The sequence below is a fragment of the Thunnus thynnus genome, chromosome 8 (assembly GCF_963924715.1).
Source record: "Thunnus thynnus chromosome 8, fThuThy2.1, whole genome shotgun sequence".
Lineage (NCBI taxonomy): Eukaryota > Metazoa > Chordata > Actinopteri > Scombriformes > Scombridae > Thunnus > Thunnus thynnus.
The window spans coordinates 21,517,320-21,544,243 of NC_089524.1; the positions used below are offsets into that span (position 1 = coordinate 21,517,320).

The 26,924-nt window shown below is 41.2% G+C and overlaps 1 protein-coding gene across 5 annotated transcripts in view; it reads right to left on the reverse strand.

Annotated features, from left to right (window-relative positions):
* rxrgb (retinoid X receptor, gamma b) overlaps window positions 1-26,924 on the reverse strand; it is a 35,151-nt gene that overhangs the window by 2,914 nt on the left and 5,313 nt on the right. The window contains exons 1-6 of one of the 5 annotated variants that reach the window (XM_067597144.1): window positions 24,558-24,780; window positions 7,694-7,926; window positions 2,915-3,059; window positions 2,435-2,614; window positions 1,747-1,907; window positions 26-155 (exon numbers count right to left, since the gene is read on the reverse strand). In XM_067597144.1, coding sequence (XP_067453245.1) covers window positions 26-155; window positions 1,747-1,907; window positions 2,435-2,614; window positions 2,915-3,059; window positions 7,694-7,926; window positions 24,558-24,765 — 1,057 coding nt within the window. In that variant the 5' untranslated portion in view covers window positions 24,766-24,780. Of the gene's footprint in view, window positions 1-25; window positions 156-1,746; window positions 1,908-2,434; window positions 2,615-2,914; window positions 3,060-6,831; window positions 7,459-7,693; window positions 7,927-18,096; window positions 18,257-18,278; window positions 18,650-24,557; window positions 24,781-26,924 lie in introns of those variants that run through there. The other 4 variants (XM_067597146.1, XM_067597145.1, XM_067597147.1 and 1 more) reach the window with 4 other exon arrangements.

Here is a 26,924-nt window from a genome sequence, read left to right on the forward strand (position 1 = left end):
CATGGTTGTGTTTTTGTGTGTTTACCTGCTCGTAATAAGATGACTTGGTCATCAAGGGGGAGTTCGGAGAAGTGCGGGATCCTCTTGGCCCACTCCACTAAGGTGAAGAGCTGCTTGTCTGCTGCTTGGCAGATATTGGTGACGGGGTCGTTGGTCTGGAGAGAAACAAGGAGCACTAATTAGCAATAAAGTTAGCTGATAAGTGACATCTAAACTGGCCTAACAACAGTTAGTGAGCAGGAGCAGTTGTGCCTACTTTGGGTGCTTTGTAAACCAACAATTTCCTCTCAAGACTTGTGATGTATTTTTGATATTCACATGCATACAGGGACAGAAAGACTAGATTAAAAACACCATTCTGATACACTGTCCACAAAATCTGAACATTATAAGCTTCAGATGGTGGGGTTTCTTTTGCAGGACTGTTTAATGAGATTTTACAGGTGTACCCAAAAAATGAGCAACTCAGCATCTAATAATAATAATAATAATAATAATAATAATAATAATGATGTTACTTGTATAACACTTTTCATACAAAAAATGCAGCTCAAAGTGCTTTACAGCAAAAGAAATTACATACAGCAAGTGCTTCACATCAAGAAAGACATAAAAGGCATAAAATTAACATAAAAACATGTAAATGTACGGTAAAGGGGTAAAACTTTTTGATATAAGATAAAAGAAAATGAAAATAGAATGTATAATAAAGTAAAGTAAAATAAAAACAAAGTTTAAACATAGAATACATAGAATGTATAAAATCAAGTAAAATTCAACATTTAAAAAAAAGTGCAGTAGTGCATAAGTGCGCAGCAGACTGAGACAAAAGCTAATTAAAGGCTAAGTGAAGAAATACGTTTCGGTAATGTGTTCCATAGTCTTGGGGCATAATTGGCAAAGGCTGCATCCCCAATTTTCTTTCAGCTGTTGCTGGGAATGTTTAATAAACAACCAGCAGATGATCGCAGTGTTCTTGAAGGCAGATAGTTAACAAGGGAGTTAGCAATGTAACTTTGTCCTAGCTCATTAAGGGCTTTGTATATGAGGAGAAAGACCTTAAAGTCAATTCTAAATGTTACAGGAAGCCAGTGCAGAGCAACTAAAACTGGACGGATGTGTTCTCTCCTCTTGGTTCTGGTTAATAGCTTAGCTGCAGAGTTTTGAATGAGCTGAAGTCTCTCAGTGTTTTTTTCCAGAGGCCAGTAAAAAGTGCATTACAGTAATCAAGTCAGCTTGAAATGAAGGCATGAATCAGTTTTTCTTCTTCTTTTTAATTTATGAATGGTTGTTCTATGTTTCTAAGGTGGAAAAATGATGTTTTCGTCAACTTGTTAACGTTGGACCTAGCCTAGACTTGTAACCTCAGATTTAATCCAAGGAGCTAATTATTACTTCACTGTTAATTTATTACTGCACAGCATGATAATAAACAAACACAGACTTAGCAGCAACTGTCAGCAGATTATAAAAGCAGCACACAGACGGTAGCTGGTTTAAATTATTGAGTAACAGCAGAGCTTGGATTCAATCCCAGACAGCTCTGTTTATTATTTATCTTTCTTTAGTTTATTAATCATAAAAACATTTCAATCTAGCAATTCATGCATCTGCCTCATCAGTGTTGAGGGATTTATTTTCATTTGGACTGATCATATTCTATCGTCCAGTTTCAAATCTAAATACATTATTGATGGGATTGTACTTAGCCAGGGACAAATCAAGCTCAGTGTCTGTGACTCTTACTGAGTTGCCGGGGCTACCGTCGCTGTACGTCTCTGTTTTGGGCTCCACAGCCAGCTCAGCATCCAGGATCTTGTCCACAGGCATGTCCTCATTGAAACTGCTAGTAGATTCCACCTCATTCTCCCCCCGCTCCTTCCCACGCTGCCGCTCTTCCTGCACCGCTGCAAACACACAAGCACATAAGATCAAACCGCTCACGGACTGGATGCCAGCGAAACCATAATATCACTAATGTTAACTCTGCATTTCACAACATTAATACAACCCTACAGTTTTAAGATAAGCAGTTCTAAGCTGGATAAAGTGTTTTTTTACATCACTAATATATTCTGTATACACTTATTCAAGCATTTCACTGAGGCTATACCACACTTACTGTAAATTTAATGAAATATTCAAATGCAAAACACTACTTTATGGCTGTAACAATACATTAAACAGAAATTTAAAGATGTGCATCTTTGTGCATTCATGGAATTTAGCCAAACATGTTCAGCATCTATGGAAACTTTCGGATCTTGATCTGAATTTAAAATAAAGTTCTGCAGGGTTGAACATTACTTGTCCACACAACATGCACTTGTAACAACAGCTCTGTGGATTTGAAGAGGTTAAAGGACACAGGTCAGCAGCTCATGTCCATATCTATCCTTAAGCATGAACTTGTATCTTACACATGCACACACACCTTCTCTTTTCATGCCCATGGCCAGGCACTTCTGATAGCGACAATATTGGCAGCGGTTTCGCTGGCGCTTGTCAATCAGGCACTCCTTGCTGTCTCGACATGTGTAGGTTAGATCTTTGCGGACGGTCCTCTTAAAGAAGCCTTTGCATCCCTCGCAGCTGTACACGCCATAGTGCTTTCCTGCAAAACAGAGCAAACAATAATACTACATTATAGCTGTCCATAGAAAGAATATAACGAAAAAGGTTCACTGTGTAGACTGATGAAAATACAGTATGTTGCTCTCACACAGGGAAAAAACATTGAAAAATACAGATTTTCGCAACAGGTAAAATACACTGACAAACCTGACAAAATGCCTGATAAATAACCTTGAAGTCAATCTGTCTATGTAGTCTCATCTGTCCTACAGTCCTGTGGTGAGTGGGAGTGTAGATTTGTTTGCCCATCCCTTTCCCCATCCTCACTCTCTAACATTACCTGAGGAGCGGTCCCCACATATGGCGCAGATGTGCTTTGACATCCCCCCGGGGCTTGTACACTGGTAGTTGATGTTTCCCAGATTCTGTAGGCCCGGCGGAGGCTTGATGTCCTCTGAGCTGCTAACACTGTTCATAGAATTCATCTGAGGATGACAGGAAGCAACAGAAGAGAGAGAACAGAGAGAGTTGAAGCTGAGGCGGCCAGATCTGAACGGAACAGAGGAGGAGAGGAAGCAGAGGGCAAAGTAAAAGTGAAAAGTGTTTGGCAGTCTCATGACATTCTCTCCCTTCCTCTATTTTCTCATTTTGTCTTCCGCTCGGCTCACCCATGTTTTTTTTCTCCCCACCCACACGCTTTAATGTGAAAGTGTCTCAGGGTGCGCGGGAGGGGCTTCTGTCGGAGGCTTGTCATACAGGTTTTTTTAATGTTTGTTGACAGAGAGAGGCGTACCCCAAGGGGAGTCACGTGGACAGAAAGTGTAGTTCACAAACACAAACAGCAGAGGGCGCTCATGTGCAGTAGGAAATGGTGAGATGTTGAAATGTTGACACTATGAATAAACAATGTACAGTTTGTTTTAGCATCCCTAATTTTCATTTTGGAGACGTATCAGCTACTTTTAATGGTGTCCCAAGTGGTTTCACAACAATTCACACCTACATAAAGGTGGTGACTCGCACTGCAATATGAGGTCTCACATGTGACCTTAAGACACCCCATGAGACATAAAGGTGTAAATGACCCACTGAGGTTAAAATAACTGCGATTCCCAACCACTCAGAAGAGCTAACGAAGCCTCTTGAACAAGACATGAAACATGGTCAACACCAGGCAACAAGTCCAGTTTTCCTTTGACCTCTTCATATCTCTCTCTGTGTCTTATCATCTCCTTGCCCCTTGACCCTCTCCCACTGGTGGGAGCCGAGCAGGGCGCATACTTGTGCGGCACATTTATGTTTGTTTAGTTGTTTACTTGCAAACATCTGGACTCCAACTGGAAACAACAAGGCTAACCTACATATGCCCTCACGTCCCATATATGTTTGATGCAACATGACATATAGGACATCCTTCCCACAGTCACCTCAGGCTTTTCCTATCACTTATTTACGATGTGCACTCTCTTTGGAATATCCCCTAATGGCAGACTGAACTCAGGCCTCTGCAGCTGTTAACTTACAGCAGAGGAGAGTGTACAAGAGATTTTTTGTTTCTGTCTTTAAGTTCTCTCTGAGCATACGAGTTGTCTACCCAGCCACCACCCCATCCCAATGTAGATGCCACCCCCCGCTGGTATCACGCTAACTGCTGAGTCAGTGGTGAGCAGCTATTCCTCTTCAGCGCACTCGTCAACACAGTTTTCACAAATAATTAATTTCACACATGTACAGCTAAAAAATGAAAACAACAAATTGTGTGTCGTGCATTCAAACAGTTGTTCAGATGTAAACGCTGGTTCAGATGGATAACATACTGCTGTAGAAGAAGGCTACAAGCACTGAATATGGATTATTGATGCATCATACATTCTTTATATAACACATGGTATGAAGAACATACTGCGTCATATATATATAAGGTTTATTCAGGCCTTTAATGGGCCAGACCTGCTTCTCCACTGTTCAGTGAAAATGTTTTATGTTTGAGATGACCTTTTGAAAATCTAACCAAACTCATTTGTTTGCATTGGGCAACCATGTAGTTTTGAGCTTACAGTTTTTCTCAATTGCTTACACACTATAACTGGTCCTGTTAACTAAACATCCCAAACCATGACGCCATCTACCAAGGCCCATTTCCCAGACCTATAAACACTATTCCCCTGTTTTCACTCATGTGCTTATTTAGAAAGCACTGGCATTCAATATCATTAACTCGAGTCATCACAGCTGGAACCCAATTAACATACAATTCCCCAGGTGGAAACACTAAGAGCCAAAATTGTTCACACACCAATCAGAACCTCAGGATAGATAGATAAAAGGGCCATGAGTCAGTTCACTTGTTTTGGAACAATGGATCCACAAAGTCCTGAGGAAGAATAAATGTGATTTCTTAATGTACAAACTGTTTTTCTCATTTGTTTAATTTGGTAAATACATGGAACTTATTTTACTGTATTCTTTATCAGCTGCATATCTGCATATTTTTACATTTACTTTTTCACTCAATTTCAATTTATTTTACTACAGTACATTAAGGAATTTTGAAACTTTATACATGTGTTGTGTCTTTATATTGTGTTCATCATGTAAAGAGGTTGTTCTGGATGAAGTGGCAGGATTCACTGTAGTATCAGGTTTTTACGGTAGTGTTTTGAATTGATCTCACCAGTGTGTAATGGCTGTGTTGTAGTGTGTATGTGTGTATTTGATGTCTTTTGTGTGATGTCTGTAGGCAAACTTTGGTTTACATGTAAGACTACATGGTTATGAGTGGAGAGTTTGGATTTGACATGGAAGTTTAGAGTTTGTGAAGATGAGTGTGCAGTTATGCATTTGTGTTTAGACTTTTGGGAAATGAAGCTTAATTTCAAGAAATGTGTCTAAGGAATCGATAAAAACTGTAATATGGAGCTTTAAAGGCACAATCAGTGATAGAAATAGAGCAAATAGACCTGAAAAGATTAGTCAATTATTCAATTAGTTGACTGACAACAAATTAATCAGCAAATTTTCTGATAAACAGTTCATGATTTAAGTCATTTTAAGCAAAAATGACTAAAAAAATCATTTTAAAAAATCCGTATCAAATTGTAATATTTGCTCATTTTCTTGGTCCTCTATGATTTTAAACTACACATCTTTGAGTTTTGTACTGTTGGTTGGACAGAATCTGCAATTAGGATAAGTCAACTTTGGAAAATAGTGATGGACATTTTTTACTTTTCTCTGATATTTTAGGGCCCAAATGATTCATCAAGATTAATTGAGAAAATAATCATTAGTTGCAGCCCTAGGGTCTGTAAAAACATTAGTAAAATGACCATATTTTCAGTTGATTACAGAATACTTTATTCTTCAGTATAACTTTTCAATCATATAAGTTAATATACTGGCCATTTATAAAGTCAGAACATACTAATTAGGCCTATAAAAGGGCTGAAATAACAGGATTATAGAAGAATGTGATCCCTTGACAGAGATAGAAGCATGACCATCAACATAACAAATGCACAAGGACAATATTGAATCGTTGGCTGTTGGCGAGTGGTGAAAAGATGGTCACACCGTGGAATCATATTAAACCCGACTGTCCCTAAAGGCACAGATCCATACTGGGATTGAAGCAATGTATATCATTGTCTGCTGTGCCCTGCGGCATTGACCTCGATCCAGCCTCAGAAGCACTACATGAATGTGTGTACATGTGTTTCCGTATGTGTGGACAATCATCAAAGCACTAAGCCTTCTGGGGTTTGCAGTTCATTCAATGGACCACTTAAAGAAAGCATTTCCATTAGCTCTCTCTCTTGTAGTCAATTATACTCTACAGTAAAAAAGGGCAGTCTTGTGAGTCTTACTGTTTATTTTTATGCAATCTAAAAAGATGCAACCTCTCACAGAGAAAGGAATTGTGTTATGATCATGAACAACGCTGTGGAACTATAAAAAGAGACGTAACGGGAGAAATGACAGGGGAAGAGAGAGTGTGGTGAAAAAACAGGAAGGAGAAAAATTCAGGAAGAGAAGAAATCGAGTGAAAATAGGGGCTGCTGTTTTCTCCCTCTCCTTTCTCTCAGTAATCCATTAAAGGGCTAATAGTTGGACCGTGTCTTAAGTCCCCTCGCATGATAGGAGTAACACAGAACTCAGGGATGACCTTTAGGGCGAGAAGTTTAAAGGTCAGTAGAAGGGTAGGGGAGAGAGAGGAAAGCCAAGGTATGCCAGCCAAACACATTGGATACGGCTAACCTTCAACCTCCTGTCCGCGGTCGGAGATTCCAGGAATGAAAGGCACATGATCGACCAAAGAAGATAGTTTAACGCAGATGGACCTCGCCAAGGTAGTAATCTGAACAAATATGAGTCTCTGTTGATGAAGGTGAGAGTTTAGGAGAGTTTGAAGATGAATAAAAGGTCAGTGTTGAGTTTTTTATCATTTGAAACACGTTTCAAATCACACTGTCTGGTGTTTGAAAATATCTTTCCGGATAGGACATTTTTTCACTTACTAAGGAGGTACTATACAAATATGGGAAAAGCAATAGGGTCAATTATAACTATCTTACTAAAATAATTAAATGTGGAACGCATCAAACATCATAAATTTATCATAACACTTCTGTTAATTTTAAAGACCCACTCCAGAAATGGTTTAAGAAGTATAAAAATACTCTGCTTTGAAGATGCAAGATGCCATCCATTCACATGTATGTGCACTGGATGCTTCAAGTTTCGACATCACACTTATGTAAGTTGAATACTGGACCATGATTGGCTGCAAAATAGTTGTGATGTCACAAATCATTCCCATAAGCAAACTGAGGTTGGGAAAAGGTGAGCACAAACTTTCCCCCTTCAGCAGATGAATGTGAAAACAGCCTTCGAGTGTCAAACTCTGCACATACATCATTCTGCACAGTGAAGCTCAAACATCCAACTGTAGGAACAAGAAGAAAAACACATTTTTGAGCGGAGGGGGACTTTAAGTAGAAAGGTTATGTTTCCTTTAAGCCAAAAAATTTCTTTAAATTTAAGTCCCTCTGAGGAATAAAAAGCTGTAAATCAGACAATGTCTGTAGATGACCATCAGAAACCCCAAACATTTGCTCACCTGTGGACTGCTGAGTCCAAAGTTCATGTTGGGCGTGGACGGCAGCGATATAGATGGCGAACCCAAGGATGAGGTGATGACGGGGTAGGGCGAGGCCAGGCCGTTCATTGGCGAGCCCAAGGCGGACATGGGGGACGGCAAGGGCCTAGATGTGCTGATGACTGACGGGTGGCCCACCATGCCACCCATTGGCGGGGGGTGGGAGTGGGCCGTGCTCATAGGCCCTGTAGAGTCTGTGGAGGAGAAGGAGTGATGTGTTAGGAAGAATGAGAATCACATGCAATCCAGTACAACAAATCCTATCTTTGCACTGCTTTTAATATTTTTTGGGGGGTTTTGATACCGTGTCAAAGAAGTAATTTTTGAGTCAGTGATGGTGTTGGATTGCATTATTTTAACAGGTTTTTCTAATATTTCGTCCAACCACATTTACATACATACTGCAAGGGAGAAAGAACATTAGGATCCAAATAAATAAGATCATTATTTGGCCTCAAATACTACCTAATTAACAGGTAAATCAGTGTATGATATGAAAAAAATGAAATGCAAACAAGGCAAAGTCTAGTAAAGAATGCAATGCAAAAATACATCTTGCACAACATAACTGCAGTTTTAACTAAAGGATTGACTGGCAGTAAGCAAAGAATGATTGCAAATTCATCCAAGTAACTAAACATATGATGTATAGGAAAATTACGGTTAAACAGATAACACATACCCTTGTCAAAGTGCCACATAAAGGGATTAAACCCTGATATAGTTGATCAACAATGCAGTATGTCTTTATGCAGTCAGTGTTGTGTAAATAAGGCTACACAGAAGTGAAGCCCGCCTGATTTTGGTCAGAGGGTGCTGACTTTGCTTTGCATCCATTGATGTAAACTGACAGGCTGGCATTTACATAGATGACCTAGTTAGGAAAGCTGTCAGTCAACTGGGTAACAGGGCGTGGTGTGTAATTTCATGCATGCGCTATAGCTGTGAGGACATTCATTCATCATCCACGCAAATTGCTACAAATACCAACATACTCACACAATATGTGCGTGCAAGGACTGACATATACATACTGACACATAATTAATACGTACTGTACAGGCTGTCACAGCTTGCTCTGGTACAGACAGTAGCTCTTTGGGCTAACGTCAGTGACTCACGCAAATTAGTGAAACAAGGTTTTTTTGTAGCAAAATGTTACTGATGAAGGTTGACATACCACCATACACACAGCATATGCACGTAAACATTTGGATTAGTCTGAAATGCAGAGGCTTCTGCTTGTGTGTCAGTGCACCATCCCCCCACCCACCTTTACACACACTCACACACACACACGCACATGCACACACACAGTGTGATGCTGGGCCCAATGCCGATGTTCTTAGTTAAATGTCACATTCCTGAGTGTGTGTGTGTGTGTGTATGTGTGTGTGTGTGTGTGTAAAGGTGGGTGGTAGCCGGATGTACTGACATGCAAGGAAAGGTACATGTGTTTTGGTTTCTGAAAAGGTACAAGCAAAGATAATTTTACTTTTTTTCCATTAACAAAGCTCAACAAAGTGCCCAGATTCTGCTGTTTTCAGGCACTGGAAATTTCTTATAGTGACCCTGTGATAGCCAGATGCTAATACTGTCTTGACTACTGCAGGTTTTCCCTGCATTACTAGAATCACGGCTCCTTTTGTTTTCAAAATCTGCTCAAGACACCTAACGCATCATTTTGATTGACCTTAAAGGACATATTCAAAATTATTCAAGTCTGTCTTAAAACAATATTCAGGTTTCCAAATGAACATTATAACATGCTTTTCTTGCTGTGATCATTCTTCCTGATTACACTGGCCATTAGAGGATCCCTTCATAATGTACTTTAAATATAAGTGATTTGGGACAAAATCCACAAGCCTCCTTCAGTGCAAAAATATATTCAAATATTTATCAAAAGCTAATAGTCCCGCCCCCTCCATGTTAGCAAATGGGACATGAGCCAAACTAAAAAATCAAAGTACATGTCAAATAATTTTTTCCCAAAGATGGTTTTTGGCATTTTAGGTAGTTCTTATGAAACTGATGTTTGTTCAAGTGCTCATTTTTCTTATAAGGTTGTTTTTAATTAGTTATTTGATGATATAAAAAGAGGGTATGACGTCATGATTGACAGCTGTGACAGTCCCTCTCAAACCTCCGTCAGGCGGCCCGAATCTACTGCATAGACTCTGGCTCCAAATGACATCACACAAGCAAGATGGCAGCTCCTGGGGAGGAGATATTTTGTCTTTACTTTTGAACAGCAGTAGGAAGTGGAGACATTCGTCCATATTTATATACGGTCAATGACTTTGTCCCCCATCACTTACATCGTACGCCCACTTGGAGGGGATCTTCAAATGGTCAAAATAAACAGGAGAAACTATTTCAAAAACCTTTTTCAGTGGTCATATGGGCACCTGACTATATTGTTTTAAGACAGACCTGAAGAAATGTGAATCTATCCTTTAAATATATACTGTATATTTCAAAACATTATTTTATATAACAGTAAAATATGTGAATTGTATGAAAATATCTTAACCAGTGAACAATAATGCCATTGATCGGCCCCTTGACAATACAATTAATACCAAAGATTTACTGTTGCCTCTAACAGCCAAACAGGGTAACATTGTTTTGTCACACTGAAGAACTGAAGTTGCTGCAGATAAAATGACAATAAACAGACAACATTTTATTGACTGGCCTCTAGCTATATTTCAGATCTTTTAACCTCACATGAGCCAAATTGCTATTTCTGCTCTTGAGACTTAACCTGACCGAGAGGTGCTCCAGCTTTGCATGGCAGCTAAATTTTTGGAAAAGACCTTTGTGAAGACTCCAGGGATCTTTCTTAAAAACCCATCTGAAGACTCTCTCTTACAAGCTTGTTTAATTTAATCATCTTTTAACCAAAGGATCCCCTTTGAAGCACTGATTTTCAAGCTCAGCTCTATGTATTTGTCATCATTACATAAGGTATCCTGATCTGTGTCATTGCACCTGTCAGTATATGTTGTAGGCAGGCTCTATTTAAGACTCCAAATATTACCCTTGGTGATGCAGTCATGCATTGAAGCATTATCAAGAAAAACTAGTTTTCCCAGTTGTGAAATCAAAGTATGAATGTAGTTTTCCATTGACAAGTGTAATAGATGTACTATGATGTGTGCAAAATTGGAGAAAGTGGTCCTTTTGCCCTCTTGTGATCCTCCATTTGTAGCTTGCGTTTAGTTCTCTGAATTTTGGATTTCACACACATTACATGGTTTTTACTGTGGTTGTTTTTATTCACTTTATAACTGTGGCTTGGAATGGAATACACACAAATAAAGACGAACACTACATTTTTCTAATCTGTGATAGAAATGCCCCATTATGAGATACATTTAACGGAAACAACCAAAGTTACTACTCGCCCACAGGCAGTAGCTGTCACAGGAGCAGCTCCTGTGTAAACAAAGATTTTTTGGTGTCTACTTCTGAAAAACAATTGCTTATGTTCACAAATAGTGTGGCTGTTATTGCCTGTCAAGGTTGCTAAAGTGACTTCAGTTTGTTGGCCAAACAGAACTACTTGATAAACACTTTGCAATCGTTTGGTAATTGTTGCTCTGATACTTAACCTCTCACAGTCCACAGCCAAAATAAATAGAGTCTGCATTAGTCTCTTGTTCGCTGGATATGAGCGAGAACTCTGACTTAAAACGACATGGAAACTTTGGGTAATGCAAGACAGTTGCTTTCAGATTTCAAGGAATTGGGAAACAGGGAGGAATGTCACATCGTCTGCTTGGATGTAGCACTTTTTGCATGAAGACACATTCTGAAACATTCACTCCCTCTCTGTATGCCAAGAAACAGATGTTGTGCAACTTCCTGTTTAGCACTGAGACTATAGCCTCCACCAGCCCCCCACACCCCCGCCCCCACACCCCCCACCCCTTCACTCGCCCACTTTCTCCAGCCCTGAGTGATCCCTGGCAGGCAAATATGTATTGGGACCTCCCTCTCTCCCACTGAGCTGACTTCATACAAGAGATTTACTGCAAGTGAAATGCTTTAAAAGCGCTAAACTCTTTATGCTATAGTCTGCAACAAAATGTACAACCAGGATTTAAATTCAACAATGGAGGGAGTGTATTCCCAACTTTTTTGGAGTGCAGATTAATCTAATCAACAAGCTTACGTAATGGATGAGCACTGTACAGCATGTACTGTGTCTGATTTTGTGCACTGACCCCTCTCTTTATGTGCATGACAAATTCCCTTCAGGGCTCGTAAAGATCTATTCTATTCTAGAAGTGCTGAGTAGGAGACATAGTAACGGGCTATCGTCGCTCCAGCCAACAATTTGCCAACATGTTCTCGTAGGCATCAAGACCAACACGTACCCTGATTACCCAAATGTCAGACTTAAAAGATGGCAAGATAAAGGTGGTGAAATGGAGAGATCTGAAAAAGCAAAAAGACTCAGTGCAACATTTGGACCTCAGACAAATCTCCAATATGGACCATTAAAACTTAACTTACACCAGTGCGTATCTCCACGTCTTTTGTAGAGCAGTGTGTTTACGCTTTCTCATTAACTGGAACTCATGAAAAACAAACCCTGACAAGAACTGAAAATTACTGTTTGCAATCAGTAATGCACATGCATCCAGAGACAATCCAAAGGCCAGAATCTGCTCAGTTTACAAATCTGTATTTAATTCATGTTGCTAGTAACAATCAGAGTTACATTTGTAACATATTAGGTCTTGATGAAGTGTAAATGTCTGTTATTGTAACATCTGTTTAACAGTTGACTAAAACATAAGCTGCATGTTTGAGACAAAACCAAAGATTACTGCATTTTGCCCTGAGCTGAGGATCTTTGTGGCTGCGGTACGGAGGGGAGCACAACAGCACATGGACAGTCAGCTGGTGGGATGCCTGAAAGGGAATGGCTGGCGAGGTAAGCATGCTTTGTGAAGAGAGTGTGTGTTTGTGTGTGTGTGTGTGTGTGTGGAAGGAGGCCAACATGTTCAGCAGAGGAAGCATAAATCGGCCCAGAGCGGCTCAAAGGGGCCTATCCTTGAATGACCCGCCTCAATCGGCTGTTCCATCTCCATTCTATGTAAATCATCTCCATACAAAGAAGCCTCTGGAATGCGCAGTCCGATTACACCTTTCGCAGCAGAGGAAAGTTCATTATCAAGCACCGAGGAGGTTCCCTTAAAGAAAGTCTAATAAACTCATCGTATGAAACTCGATTTCTCCCAGATTTGTTTCAGTGATTCCTGTCTGTCTTTGTTTCAGGCCGAACCTATACAGTGCTGCAGCAAGGCAAGCATCTATTTGAGAGCAAACAAACAGACAGAGAGCAGTGAAGGGCACCTTTGACCGCTGGCGTCGCAAATCAAAGGTTGCGCATTGCCAAACTCCTGACCCAAGTTCAAAAGAGTTCCTATCTGTAGCCCACAGTTACACGGATCATTCCCAGAAATGATTGCACCGAGGGGAAGTAAAACCCACAAAGTGACCCACCAGTGACTGACACGATGCTGTTAAAACAGCTGACCATTAAGGTTTGGTCTGAACTAAGGATGGACGACACCTAAAGTCTACACATATCATAATAGACAGTATCAAAATATTTTTAAATATATCAGTATATGTTTTCTTTCTTGTGTCGGTTCACTTCTGATATTTCTGTCCAGATTGATTACCATACAACAAGTTGAAGATTCTGCACATCTGGACGTAACTGTAGGCTGATGGTTTGTTGGAGGCTATTCTTAGTTTAATATTAGTTATTTATTGAAACTTGCAATATAAGTAAAAACAGTTGAGGAAGATGTTGATAATGACTGTAATTTGATATATTCAGTTTTTTATTCAGTCCTAATATATCATATCTGTAGTCTTCCACAGACTACTGTATGTACAATGACACACAAGGACACCACATGTAGGACACAAGGGTAGTGCATTGGTCAAAAAATTGATCAGTTGATAGATAATTAATTGCAAGCTATTTTGATAATTGGTTGATTGTTTAGGTCATTTATTAAGCATAACTGCAAACCATAATCTGTCTCCAGTTTCGCAAACATCAGGATTTCCTGCTTTTCTCTGTTCTTCATAAATTAAATATTTGGGGACTTTTGGTCATTGCGTTGCATTTCTCACAACATTCTGGCATTTCATGGATTAAGCAATTAAATGATTAGACAAGGAAATATGAAAACAATCAGTAGTTGCAGCCCTACTGAATATATCACTCTTTTTATGAAATATTCATATTTCTAGCTGTGTAAACTCAAAGTGATTATCATATAATATGGTTGTAGCCGCTTAAATGAAGCTTAAATCGATTCTGTGTTTTTTAAATAACGATGTAAATAAATCTGAAACTGCTTCAGTATATTTCAGATTAGCTTGTTTCCTGCATGCAGAGGCACTGAGAACACATCATCATCATCATCATCGAACAGCTGTTGTTTGAATTAGATGATCTTTTTGTATGGACATTTATTCTAACATTTGTGGCAGAGAATAGCCGAAGCCACAAATAAAGCCACAAATGCATCACACTGATCTGATGATCAACAGGTTCGAAGAAACATCACAGACCACAAAACCCTCTAAATCCCTCCCTGTTAATTACTTGTTGGTGGCTGGATGGAGCACTCCACTGTGTGGTAATTCAATAAGCCCATGGCCCACTAACTAATAATATCTCCTTTCTGGAGAGCAGACCGGCAGTGGGAGTGTACAGTGGGGGAGTGGGTGGCGAGGGATAAGCGACGGGGGTGGGAGCAGCGGATCCACTCCTGAACAACAACACAAGCCTTAATATCTACCAGATTAGACCCTGCAAAGAAGCGTGTGCATCGATCTGTTTAATAGCTATATCACATGTGTCTGCTCATGTCTTTTTTGCGTTTGTGTGTGTGTTTGTGCAGTGTGACTGCATGCTCTCATGTGCATGTCTGTTGCTGACAATGACCAAACGACAGAGAGCAGAACGCATCCTAAAGTAATCAGTCAGACAGCCCGCGGAGCTCATTAGATACAGTGGACATGTAATTAAGAAATCTCTTCACTGCCAATCTAGCTCACTAGCACTGGCCACGAACCCTCGTCTGACACGCTCCTCACATGCGCAGACACACAAAAAAACGCATACATCTTCCACGCACACACTCGCACAGAACCGCCACCCTTTAAACATTAATTTCTTTGCAAAATGAGGTTGATGTCTGATCAATTGTGTCAGTAAATCCTCTTATCCCTGGGTAAGTATCTGCAGCTCAGCGAGCCAGCTGTCAAGAAGGTGGGAGGCCGAGCAGGAGGGGATGGAGAGCGGGATGGAGCCATAGAGTAAGGAGAGGGAGCAATGGATGGTTGGATGGTTGGATAGATGGATGGGGGAGGGCGCCGTCCCGCTCCGAAACCACTTCTTTACACAACGCTCACATGATCCTACTACCACACACGCCTAATCTCTCCGCCTGGCTGAGAACATTAGATCATCAATTGAAAAAAGCCTCAGTTTTTTTTTTGTTTTTTTTCTGCACAGCTGTGATTTAGGAGATAGAAATGGTTATTGGAGAGAGAAAATTAAGATATTCTCTACTGTTATATAAACAGCGTACTGTCCGAAGCTGCCTCAGGGACACCTGTTCCATTTTCTGACTGCTTTTAAAGCCAGGCAAAATAAATAAACGTCCGTAGCATCATTTCAGCTGAAATTTAAAAAAAAAAAAAAACAGCAGGAAGAAGAACAGCACTTGTGTATCGGTTCTCTCTGGCTGAAAGCATAAGGAAATAGAAAAATGTTTTTCCGATGAAACCATACGGCTGTGACAACACAAGCACATGAGCTAGTGAACTTCTCTGACCCTTCATTCTGCCCTGTAGTGAACTCTCTAGTGAACTCAAACACACTTTCTCTGAAAAGAAGAGAAATCATCTCTGCTACCTTTCTTCCTAATCGCCTCCTTGTTGTTTTTTTTCCTTTTAGTAATAACTTTGAACAGCAAGCTAATGTGCATATATAAATACTCTATTTCTCATATGTAGGCCGCTGCTGCACAGACAAACACAGACTCGCCAGCGGGATACTTTTTACACAGAGGCAGAGGATCGATGAGGAGGCCAGGGCTGAGACAGGGTTGAGATAAAGATTGTTTTTTCAAGTGATAAAAAAGTTTGGAACTTAAACAACAAGAGCTAACACGATACACAGACAGAACGGGCTGACCAAGCAGTCCTGGAAAACAAACAAACAGGTCACTGAAAGGCCCAGTGCAAACCGAAGCATCCGCCCGTGTGGCTCCGTCTGATGAGGTAATTCCTATTAGTTCCTAGAAGTAGTCTCTCACATGTTACAGCGGGCCGTAGAGAGACGGGTATGTGCTGTCAACACACACACACACACACACACACATTCACACTAAACCACTCATCCCATGCTGTGCCTCAGTGACTCTGTCCAGGGCTACCTGACCTCTGGGCCTGTGACCACATCTTAGAAAGACGGCCAGACTACACAACCAGTTCAGTAGAAACAGTTAACTTGAGTTTAGTCTTGGGGTAATGTGGCATCTGAAAAAGAAAAAAAAAATCTGAGACAAAAGATAAGACCAAATTGAAGATGAGAAGAAAAGGACTATGTGGCAGTGATTGGTGGTTTTGCGTATTTTCTATTCTACACATTTAACACTGTATTTCATGCCACAGCTGGTCGCCATGTTCTAAAACCTATCATATGTTTTTAGATTGATTTCTTATTATCTTCCAGACATCCACTAGTTCCTGATTATTTCCACCCAGAGTGAAAATCAATTTGTGGAGACTCAAAATTTGCTTGAAAGAGGTAATCCTTCACAATGATCAATGAACCAAATTCACATGATCCCTTGACTTGCTGTTTGTCTTCCAGGTTTATTTTCTGCAAACATGAACGCAACACTTCTGGCAGAAGTTTAAGAAATACACAAGTCTCATATGAATTGAAAATAATGTCTGTTGGAAACATAGAAAATCAATAAAAAAAATTGACAGTGTGCTTTAAAAACGGCCAGGGTTGGGGCATCCCCATGACACAGTGGACTATGACGCATACTATGTATTCTACAAGTCCCGGGATCTTTGCTGCATGTCATCAGTTTCTTCCCACATTTCCTATCTTATTATCAACTATCAAACAACAGCACAAATGCTCTAAAAATTATTTGCAACGTTGGCCCAGGTTAATGTTAAGTATGACCAATTTGTAGTTAATGGACATGCAAGTATGCAAAATCACGTCCATGTTTTTTTTTTGGGGTGTGTTTTACAAATGATTCTTATTATTCACTAACAACTCAAAAGTGCACATTTTTCATTTTTCCACATTACTGAGAACATTATGGATTTTATCGCAGCTGTATTGGCAGTTCTGCTGTTCTCTTAGTGGAGGGACCACACAGAAATATTGACTTCCCATCATGGACTTACAACACAAGCAGAACAGAATAGAAGTGTTTGGTACTCCAGGGTCAGCTATAGACCAGCTGCTTTGTCAAGTTTGTTCACTATTCATACTTCAAGCCAGGCCTGACGAATCCAGAACATCTTCATGGTTTTCAGTGAGGAGGAACTACAGTTGTAAAAATTAATGTGTAACATGCTTATTTCAAGAACAGAAAAGAACAAGCGCTCTGCCATCTACACACACACACACACACACACACACACATACAGTGAAGCTCATTAACAGGCTAACTACGCTATGTGTGTAGGCTCGCATCAACACCTCCCACACCACTTCAAACACAGGAAGGAGGGGGAAAAAAAAAAAAAAAAACCTCATCAGAGCGAGCGTTGATGGAGGGATGCAGGGTGACAGACAGCAGACACAAACAGAGAGAGAGAAAGCAGGATGGAGAGGGCTAATAGGAAGGGACAAGTGTTGAGAGATAAATAGATAGTGAAGGACAAGGCAATGAGAGCTGGAAGCATCCTTTTAGTTGAGTGGCATCACCACTGACCACATCTGAGACCACAAGTGAGTCACAAGCTTTTAGATTGTAACATGCAACAGCAAAGCCTTGTACCTGTCACACATGGTTAAAAAGATCCATTGATTTTAGAGGCAGCAACTGCTGCTGTTTGTAGTCAATAAGATCCTGAAATCTGGACGTAAACATACAATCCCTTGCAACGTGAAGTCCTTCGCACAGTGAAATGTAAGCAACTCTATTAAAACCATAGAGAAAACTTCAAATGCAAAGAAGTTTCACAGATGAATTTGCCCTGGAAGTTTCAGATTTCTCCCCCGGAGCGAAGAGATTCAAAATACAAATTTTCAAAGAGTGCACAGAGATTTGAGGTATTACCATAATGTACATGTGCAGCACCAGCTTTTACTGCTCGAGCTTCACTTCTTTGGAAAATCACAGAGCCGCAGTGGCGAAGACGAGCAATATCTTCCATCATGTGCAATCCCGGGACCGATCCTGATCTGCGTCCTATTATTTCCAACAAGAACAGACACTCACACACAAGCAAGGCTACTCACAGTGGCCATAACCTATGTCCCTCCCAGGGCTTCCTCCAGTTGCAGGTGATACCACGGGGTGCCACATGCCTTCAGGTGCAAGCGTGGCACTGGCAGGATGCCAGTCGCTCTGGACGAGGAGTCAGACTCAACAGTTGGCGTGATGACAAACTAAAAATGACGTGGACACTCCGGATCTCAACCAGTTTTCAGGACAGAACAGGAACGGAAGGGTCGGCGGCGAGAGGGACGGGGGTGGGGGGGGGAGTGTTAGCGAAGAGCAAAAGAGGCGGAGTCCACCGGCGCCGGTTATAGGATTACCCAGATTATCCTTCCCCAGAGATCAATCCCACAGGAACTGTTTGCTGCCCGACTGCTGCACAAATCAGCTCTTCTACCGCCCACTCATCTCATGTCTCTCTCTCTCTCTCTTTCTCTGGGTGTTGGTAAAACTATCTGTGCAGAGACACCTGTTGTAGTGGCAGAACAGGGTATCTGGCAAGAGGGGGTAGGCTGGGTGGTAAGGGTTGGGTAAAGGGTGGGGGGGCTGGGGGGGGTCACACTTGAGAGGAGAGTATAACCAGAAGTTTCCGATTACTCGCTCTTAAAAGGGATCAAGACTGGAGAGCATGGGAAGACAGGAAGACACTGATGTTCCTGTAGTACACAGAGGTTTTTGTGTGTCAATGGCATTTTTTGCCCCTCGTTTTGTTCTCTTTTTCAGAATATTAGTCACAGACTCTCTGTCTAATATGTAGCTGGTGTGAATGGGCTGTGGGTGTTGAGAAGGAAGTTACAAGAAGCAGCCAGAATTCTCTCTTCTCTCTTCTATCTCACTCAAAAAAAACATTGATGCCATGAAATCGGGCCAGTATACACGCTTATTTTGACACGCCGAGTTGCCTTAGTGCACATTGTTAGTATGTTTGTGTGTTTAGAAAGTGTTTAACATATATAGCATTCCAGGAAGTCAGGAATTGTCTTTTTCAATGCCCCGGGATGGTCAAGCAAACACACAGCAAAGCGAAAACCCAGATGCAGGCACAAGCCAAAAATATACCTTAAAAGCAACGAAGAACAATACACGGCAAAGCCTAAGGGAGCCTAAATAAACTGTAACACCCAGGAGAGGTTTAAGTCTTTACTCTGACCCCCTTTTTTTTTTTTTTTTTTACAAGATAGCAACAATCAGAACAGGCTTTCAAAAATAGTAATAAAATGACTTTAGTGAAACAAAATCAGGGTGCAAATCACAGCAGTAATTTTGTAAATAAATGACTGAGACAGCAGGAATTCTTAGCAATGGAAGTGTGTCATATCATTATCGCCAGAAAATAGCCCTTGCCAATTAATGTGAAACTGGCACTGATTTAAGTGTGCAGCTGCTGCTTTTAATTTATCCTGCCGTCCTATCAAATGTTATACCCTTCAGCTTTTCAAACAGCCATTTGCATCGGAAGATCGCACTAAAAACTTGAGACGCCTTCCACCACCATGTGTGGGTCTATTTTACTGACATGACTCAACAGAGTTTCTTATGAGCAGTGCACCTGCATGTGGCTGGATCAAATGTCCATACAGCGCTTGAAGGATAGCCCTCAGTAATCAGATCCTCTCGGTGACAGTAACCTGGCAAGAGACTCAGCAGCCGCAACATAAGAAGACAGCGAAGGAGAAGAGACACTTGCAACTCTTAGAGACTTAACAAATCCCACAGGGAAAAACTAAAATAATAGCCCTTGTTAAATGCACGCTGTTATAATAGTATGTCGTGGCCCACATAAAACACACCAAATTAACCCGAGAGCCATATTTAGCATTCATAGATGTATCGTGGAAGAAGTGGAAGAGGGGGGAGTACGAGCAACCCTCAATTTAGGGTACACCATTAAATGTTTAATCCAAATTTCAATTAATTTAATCAGCAGTTTGTCATCAATGTCATGTATATTTATGGTCCAGTAATTGTATATATTTTATCAATCCGTCTAGCAGTGATTTTTGACAGAATGAATGATTCTGACATGAGGAAAGATCATCATGCAACATATCTGGTTGGGTGGAAATTTAGTTGGAAAAGGCAGAAATGTGTGAAAAGCAGAAAAAGGCAGAAAAATAACGTGTTTTATTCAGAACAGCTATGCTTGTGTGTTGTTTTAATGGGTACACTCTTGCATTCAGCTGTGCAAGACAGAACATCATCACTAAAATGGAACTCGGAGCACTCAAAATAGCCAAGCGAGGTTTACAGCGTGTTCTTCATGCCTCTCCATGGAGAGGTTTAATGAGATCTAATGTACTTAGTTGTTACCTGTTGCTGCCATTTGTGCCATGAAGAACTCCAGCCTGGTCAGTCAAACCAAATTCTACTGAGCCATAAATCTCCCCTCATCAATCCCACTCCTATTAATGGTGTTAATGAGCTCCCTGGTGCTTACACTTTCTAATCACTAACTTGCTTTGGGACTCATTCTGGGTATAAGGCTGCAACACATGATTGTTTTGCTGTATGATTATATGTTGATTATTTTTAAATAATAGTAAAATGTTAGAAAATATTGAAAAATGTGCAGCACAAGTTCCCGAAGCTTCAGATTCCTCGCTTTGTCCAGTCAACTGTCCAAAACCAAAAAAGGGCTGCAAATAACAATTATTTTTTATTATTGATTATTTTATTGTTGATTATTTTCTCGATTCATCAATTAATTGTTTGATCTATAAAAAGTGACATCAGCCAAATGTCTTTTGTCCAAAAAATGTTTAATTTGCAATAATGTAAGATCGAGAAAAGCAGCAAATTCTCAATTTTAAAAACCTGGAACCATCAAATATTTGGTGTTTTTGCTTGAAAAATGATAAATCGATTATCCCAATTGTTGCTGATTAGAAAATTAATCAGCAACGGATAAATTAACTAATCATTTCATCTGAGTGTATTACAGGACACTTTTTAACACTTATATTTTTAATGGGCAACAATGAATGTCTCCCCTTAAAGGTTTGTGGCAAGGATGACTGGAAATAACTTTTTTTTGCAGACACATTAACAGTTATGGCTCAATGCATACACAGGTGCAAAAGGTAGCATTTACTCTGTTTGTGAGGAGATGCATCATTACGAAGAGATGGGAATTTAGTCACATAATTTGCTGTTACGCCTTATAATAGCTGAATTAATTCAAAGCAAACACTGAGATTGATACATGGTTAAGACCAGAGGGACCTGTCATACATAAGTAAATGTTCAGAGTGTGGAAAACGAGAGTTGGTGTGCGCCCATGTGTGACATGTATGTTGTCATTGCATAATTAGCAAAGAAATAGCTATATACATCTCATAACCAAACACTGTTGCAGCCTGCGGGGGCCTTTCAAGGTTCTCTGCTTGATTAAAGCTGGAATTAAATCAAGGCTTTGACCTTCTTCACTAATGACTAATTACTGGCAATTAGCCCAGAGAGTGGCCTCCTTACGCCCCTTCTTTTCCCTCATCCTGTTCTCACAATTAGCACACGCACCCACTCGCACACAGTCAAGCACTCTTTTACACTGACACAGAAATACACACACTCAATCAAAAGTGGCCCAGGAATACACCTATTGTATGTATTGTGTGCTAATGCATGTGTTGGCATTGAAGCATGGCTGGTCTCAAGCTATAGAATCCTTGAGCAAATACCTGCAGAGAGCCACACCTCCTCTATCTGTGTGGTTTATTTAACTCTGCAGGAGTGGGTGGGGAATCCTCTGTGCAGGGATCGGCAGCTAGAAAGCAGGTTTTAATACGGCCGAGACTTCACAGTCAAATAGTACCACCCACATTCTTTAAGTCACATGATATCATGGTCACATTTTTCTGTACAATAAGCACTGCGTTACATAGGAAGACTGCATATTTGCAATTGGGAAGTGTCTGTGTGTGTGTGTGAGTGTGCCTCTGTGTGTGTGTGTGTACGTGTGTACCGGGAGGTGAATCATTGACCCCTGGCAAGTGACGAGAGTTCACATCAACTAGGGTGACCTCTTTCTCCACCGCCCCCTCCACTTCCCCTTTATTTTGCTCCCCTTCACTCTCCATCTCTGCCATGACTTCCCTGATCTGAGAGCTAAATAAGTTCTCAGCGTCAAAAGCAGCGAGTGGGTGCTCGTCAGTGTGTCTAGAATCACTTCCACTGATGGAAAATTTAAAAAATGCTGAAGTGCTGAGAGAGAGAAAAATGCTGACTCTACTTAAAGCCCGGGGCCGGCGGGCTTGCATCAAACCTGCTGAAACATAACATGTCTGGGAAAAAAGTTGAGTGGATCACGAAACAATCCGCGCATAATCACCAGACTGTTTTTGACTTCACGCTGCTTCGCCTTGGCGGCACACTGCTGACAGATTCCAAAGGGAGTGTGTTAATTTTCAAGTAATCATCTCCCATTCAAGAAGTATGTCATACATTTATGACCATACATGTTTTTGTGTGCGGGCTGTTGATGCGAAAATACACCGTTGATTGAAGTTGTGAGCCAACACATGGATAAAACAAGAACAGTTCTTCCTGGGAGAGATGTTTCAGAGGATGTGGCCTTCACTGAGAAAAAAACTCAATGGCTTCACTACCAACTTTCACAACATAAATACACTAAAAGATAAGAAGTGTCCTCATCTACGGTTCAGTTGATACTGGTTTGTGTTACAGATATCTGATATTTACTTTACTTTACCATTTTCATGCCAGAAATGAAAAAAAAAAAATGTTTAAATCAGACCCTTGGCCTTGTGGTGTTGGAAAGCTTCTGCAACAACATTACTGTAAGACCATAATGGTGCAGCAAAACAAGAATAAATCACACTATACAACTATGTAAATTACAACCGAAAGTTACAGTGTTACTAAATGATGTGCGCAAGACAAACATGTACATTTCACAATGTTTTCCAGACTGCTTTAGTTGGCTGTAAGCAGAAAGAAACCTTGTTATTAGCAGTGGACTGCATAACTGACACATATTACTTAATAAAAGATCAATAACAGCACACCAGCACACCAGCCTAATGCTGTGCTTATCTGCATATATCTTGGGATGCAACTACAAGCTGATCAGAGTAAGCAACTCTTTAAAGACAGACAAGAAAGACTCTATCGCCCAAGGGGAATGCTCTGTTACTTCTGTACACTCCTGGCTTCCCTCTACATGCTCTCCCATCCAGATGTCTCTCTCATTCCCCTGGGAGCCACATTCATTATGGAAACAATTTTCAGCCCCTCCAAATGGTGCCGAGATATCTGTGATAACATAAAGGGGACTGCACAATTTAGTCTTCAAAGACCGGTTTTATTTGTTTCCTTGTAATGCCACACTATTATCTGTCATTTCCCCCCACAGTGGTTTAGAAGCACATGCTACATTTCTACTGCAGTGGTTTGACAATGAGTGTATCTTTCAGGGGAAGGAAAAAAAAACATCACATGATAAATGATGCATATAGTGTGTGACTCAATGAGGCTCAAAAGCTCCAGACTCTGTGTCCACACAGTCTAATCTAAAAGGTTCAGCATACAAAAACACAGGACTAACACTTATTAGGTATAGTGTAAGTAGGATAACCTATGTAATCCACATGTTGCAAACTCCATAGTGGGATCAGTGGCGTTTGTACTGTCTGTGGATTTTAGGCTGTCAAAAAAAAACAGTCCTGATAATAGAGGGAAAAGTCATCAGCTGGTTCAAGGGCAAAGTCACCGAGTCAGACCGGAGTTCAGCTTTACTTAGCAAAATCACATCATGCTGTCATTCAGCTGAATATAGCCACAGCGCTGACCAGGGCGCGTCAGTCAATCTATGCTCCTGCTTGTTTACCACGAAGTAAGTTTGTTTATCAGTAGAAATCCGCCATTCCTCTGGGCTGTTTCGTGCATTTCTCTCTGGATCTGACGACCATCTCAGACCAATAAATTCAGTTTCTGTCTCAAACAGTTTAGCAAGAGACGCGCGACAAGCGCCATAAATTACATAAGCGCAATTAAAGTGCCAACCTCTGACCTTGCCTGACCGGCACAACCGCGATCACCTGACTTTTGCATTGGTCGCAGCTCTCGTTTCAATTGGCACAGTTGCATAACGATTATTAACAAAGAGAGTAGTCTAACAACCGCATTCACAGACGGGAGTCGGTGGTTAAAGTCCGCGGTCGCTTTCGCGCACAGCTCGCAGACTGGAGAGAAGACGCCATGAAACAAACGCACTCTCCTCTGAGTCAAAAGCAACACAACAGGCGGTCTGCGCTCTAAATATAATGTTGAGGCGTACTTACTTAGGTGTAAATACGGATCATTACTGTCCATACTGTGCGAGTTGTGGCGTTGATTTCCTACAGTCGGTGCTGCTCCGCATCCCAGCACATTCCAGCCCGACTGAACTCTGCAAGGCGGCTCTACACGGGGGCCCAGCGAGGGGGGGGCGGCAAAACAGGGCTTCTCCCAATGACAACAGTGGTCGATATCAAGCTCCAACACGATCATGACGAAACATCTCTCCTGCAGTGACACTGTGTTGCAATATTATCAGTGTAAAACGTTACTTTCCGGAATCACGACAGACAGAAGAAAGGTGGCGATGCCTTTAAAAAAACAACCGTCTTTTTTTTTTCCGCCAGTCGTTTTCTAGGCAACATAATCTGAAAAATCTCCCTCATTAAGAACACACTGTAGCCAATAAGTCTAATAAGGAAATGTTTATTAGTGACGCATGAAGCATGATAGAATAAAACAATAAAGACTAACATTTTCTGTTCTGATTATTTCTGCGCATTAATGCTTCTAAACCTAAACAGTTTATTGTAATGACCTACTTTTAATGCAGTCTTGAACCAGAACATTTACATTTATTTTAACTCTCTTGCAGTTTAATGTGCAAATTCCTCCTTTAAGCTCCCAACTTCCCCATTTTATTCTGTATTAAAAACTCCAATTTGCATATCAAATTAGGCGCTCCCAACAGCCTAATAGGCTACATTATTGTTTCTAAAATTTCAAAATAAGACTGTTTTTGCTCTCCTGTCGTCTTTCTCTGAGCGAATCTCTCCACTGTTTACCTATTGCTAGAGTGAGTCCGGGTCTGGGTACCCCCCGGGGTCCCCCCACACCCCTCTTCAGAGTGCGGGGTCATGTAGGGGTGAAGCTCCCGGTACCTCAGAAGGTTATTCAGGAGTCAAGCCGCACTGAGGCATTCACAGACTTGAACTGCGGAGCGGGCAGACGCTCCGTCAACGCCGGGCCGCTGACCACTGGGCTGCCCCGCTAATGGGACAAGCACCCCCGGCTCCACCGTCCCTGTAACAGCGACCCATAAAAGAGCACAGGAGGATGCTAACCAAGATGAATGGCATTTTTTTTCTGGGCTCATTCTACACTAATCAGAGCTTTTCATTTGTTATGGCCTTGCGCCAGCCCCTCCGCCGCAGCCTCCATTAGGGCCAGATAACGTATAAATTCATTAAAGTCAAAGAGGGACATTACAATGGTCATTTGTCAGATCTTTCTTTGTGTGTCCCTAATGGTGGCACATGGTTCAAGGCATTGAGATGATTTTGGTAGGGCTTTTTCTCTCTCTCTATTAGAAGGGGAACGTGGGAACTTGGAAAAACGTGTGTTTGTCCTGTTTTCATGAATGTTGACATTTTAAAATCCCCAAATTAGAGCTTAATTTATTCTTTGGGATGCTTTAGAAAAATAAAGTCACAAAATATCTCTATCCCAAACCTGCACTATGATTTTGTACTTATTCTAACTCCAGCAACACTCTCGCCCATTATAGTATTTGTACAGGCCTATATTTTGTTTTCATCCGGGCTAATACTTTGTTTCCTCTGTCTAATTATTTTGGTGGCTATCCAATCCATCCATCAACTTCAGACTCCTACTCCCCCCCTCCCCAACACACGCAAACTCACAGTCAATGAAGCAACCCTTTGCACTAATCCCTTTGTATTCACAGCACCATTCCCACCAAACAATGTCCTAAAGCCTAATCCTAAACCGAGCTCCACAAACCTGGGCCACCTGCTAGCAAGTCTCAGAGCTGCTAAAAGGCCGACACAAACCTGAGCAACAAACTGCGTGCTTTGCGTCACCTTAAAACAGCACCTCACATGCATTCATACAAAGAGCACACACACTCAATAATGCGTGGATTGAAACACATGACACATGCACACACATCAAAGCTCCCCCCCCCCTCTTCTTCTCTTTTTGGCCCCTTTCCTCTATTTCCCTCCTTCCCTTTCTGTATCTGTCCTCTCCTGGCTTCAGGATGGAGGTTCTGGCTGCGTCGTCATGGGAGATGGCTCTTTCCATCTGCCTCTGCTGTCATTAGCTCATCTCCATCACGCTTTATCAGAGGGGACCCCACCACCCCCCACCTTCCTGGACCCTCTTCACTATTCTGACAACCCCTGCCCCCCTTGCTCTATACATAAGCCCGAGATGATAAGTGTTCTCTCTCTTTGTGTCAGCCAGGATAAGACAATGCCACACGGCACTACAGAACATCATCCATCTCATAGGTCATCAATCTGGGACACAAAAGATGAAATGTAGCTCGAACTCCCTTTTCGCAAAGGGGTTTCTCTTTGCTCAGAAGAAGCTTGTCCTCCAACTCTCTCACTCCTTTTCACTGCCTT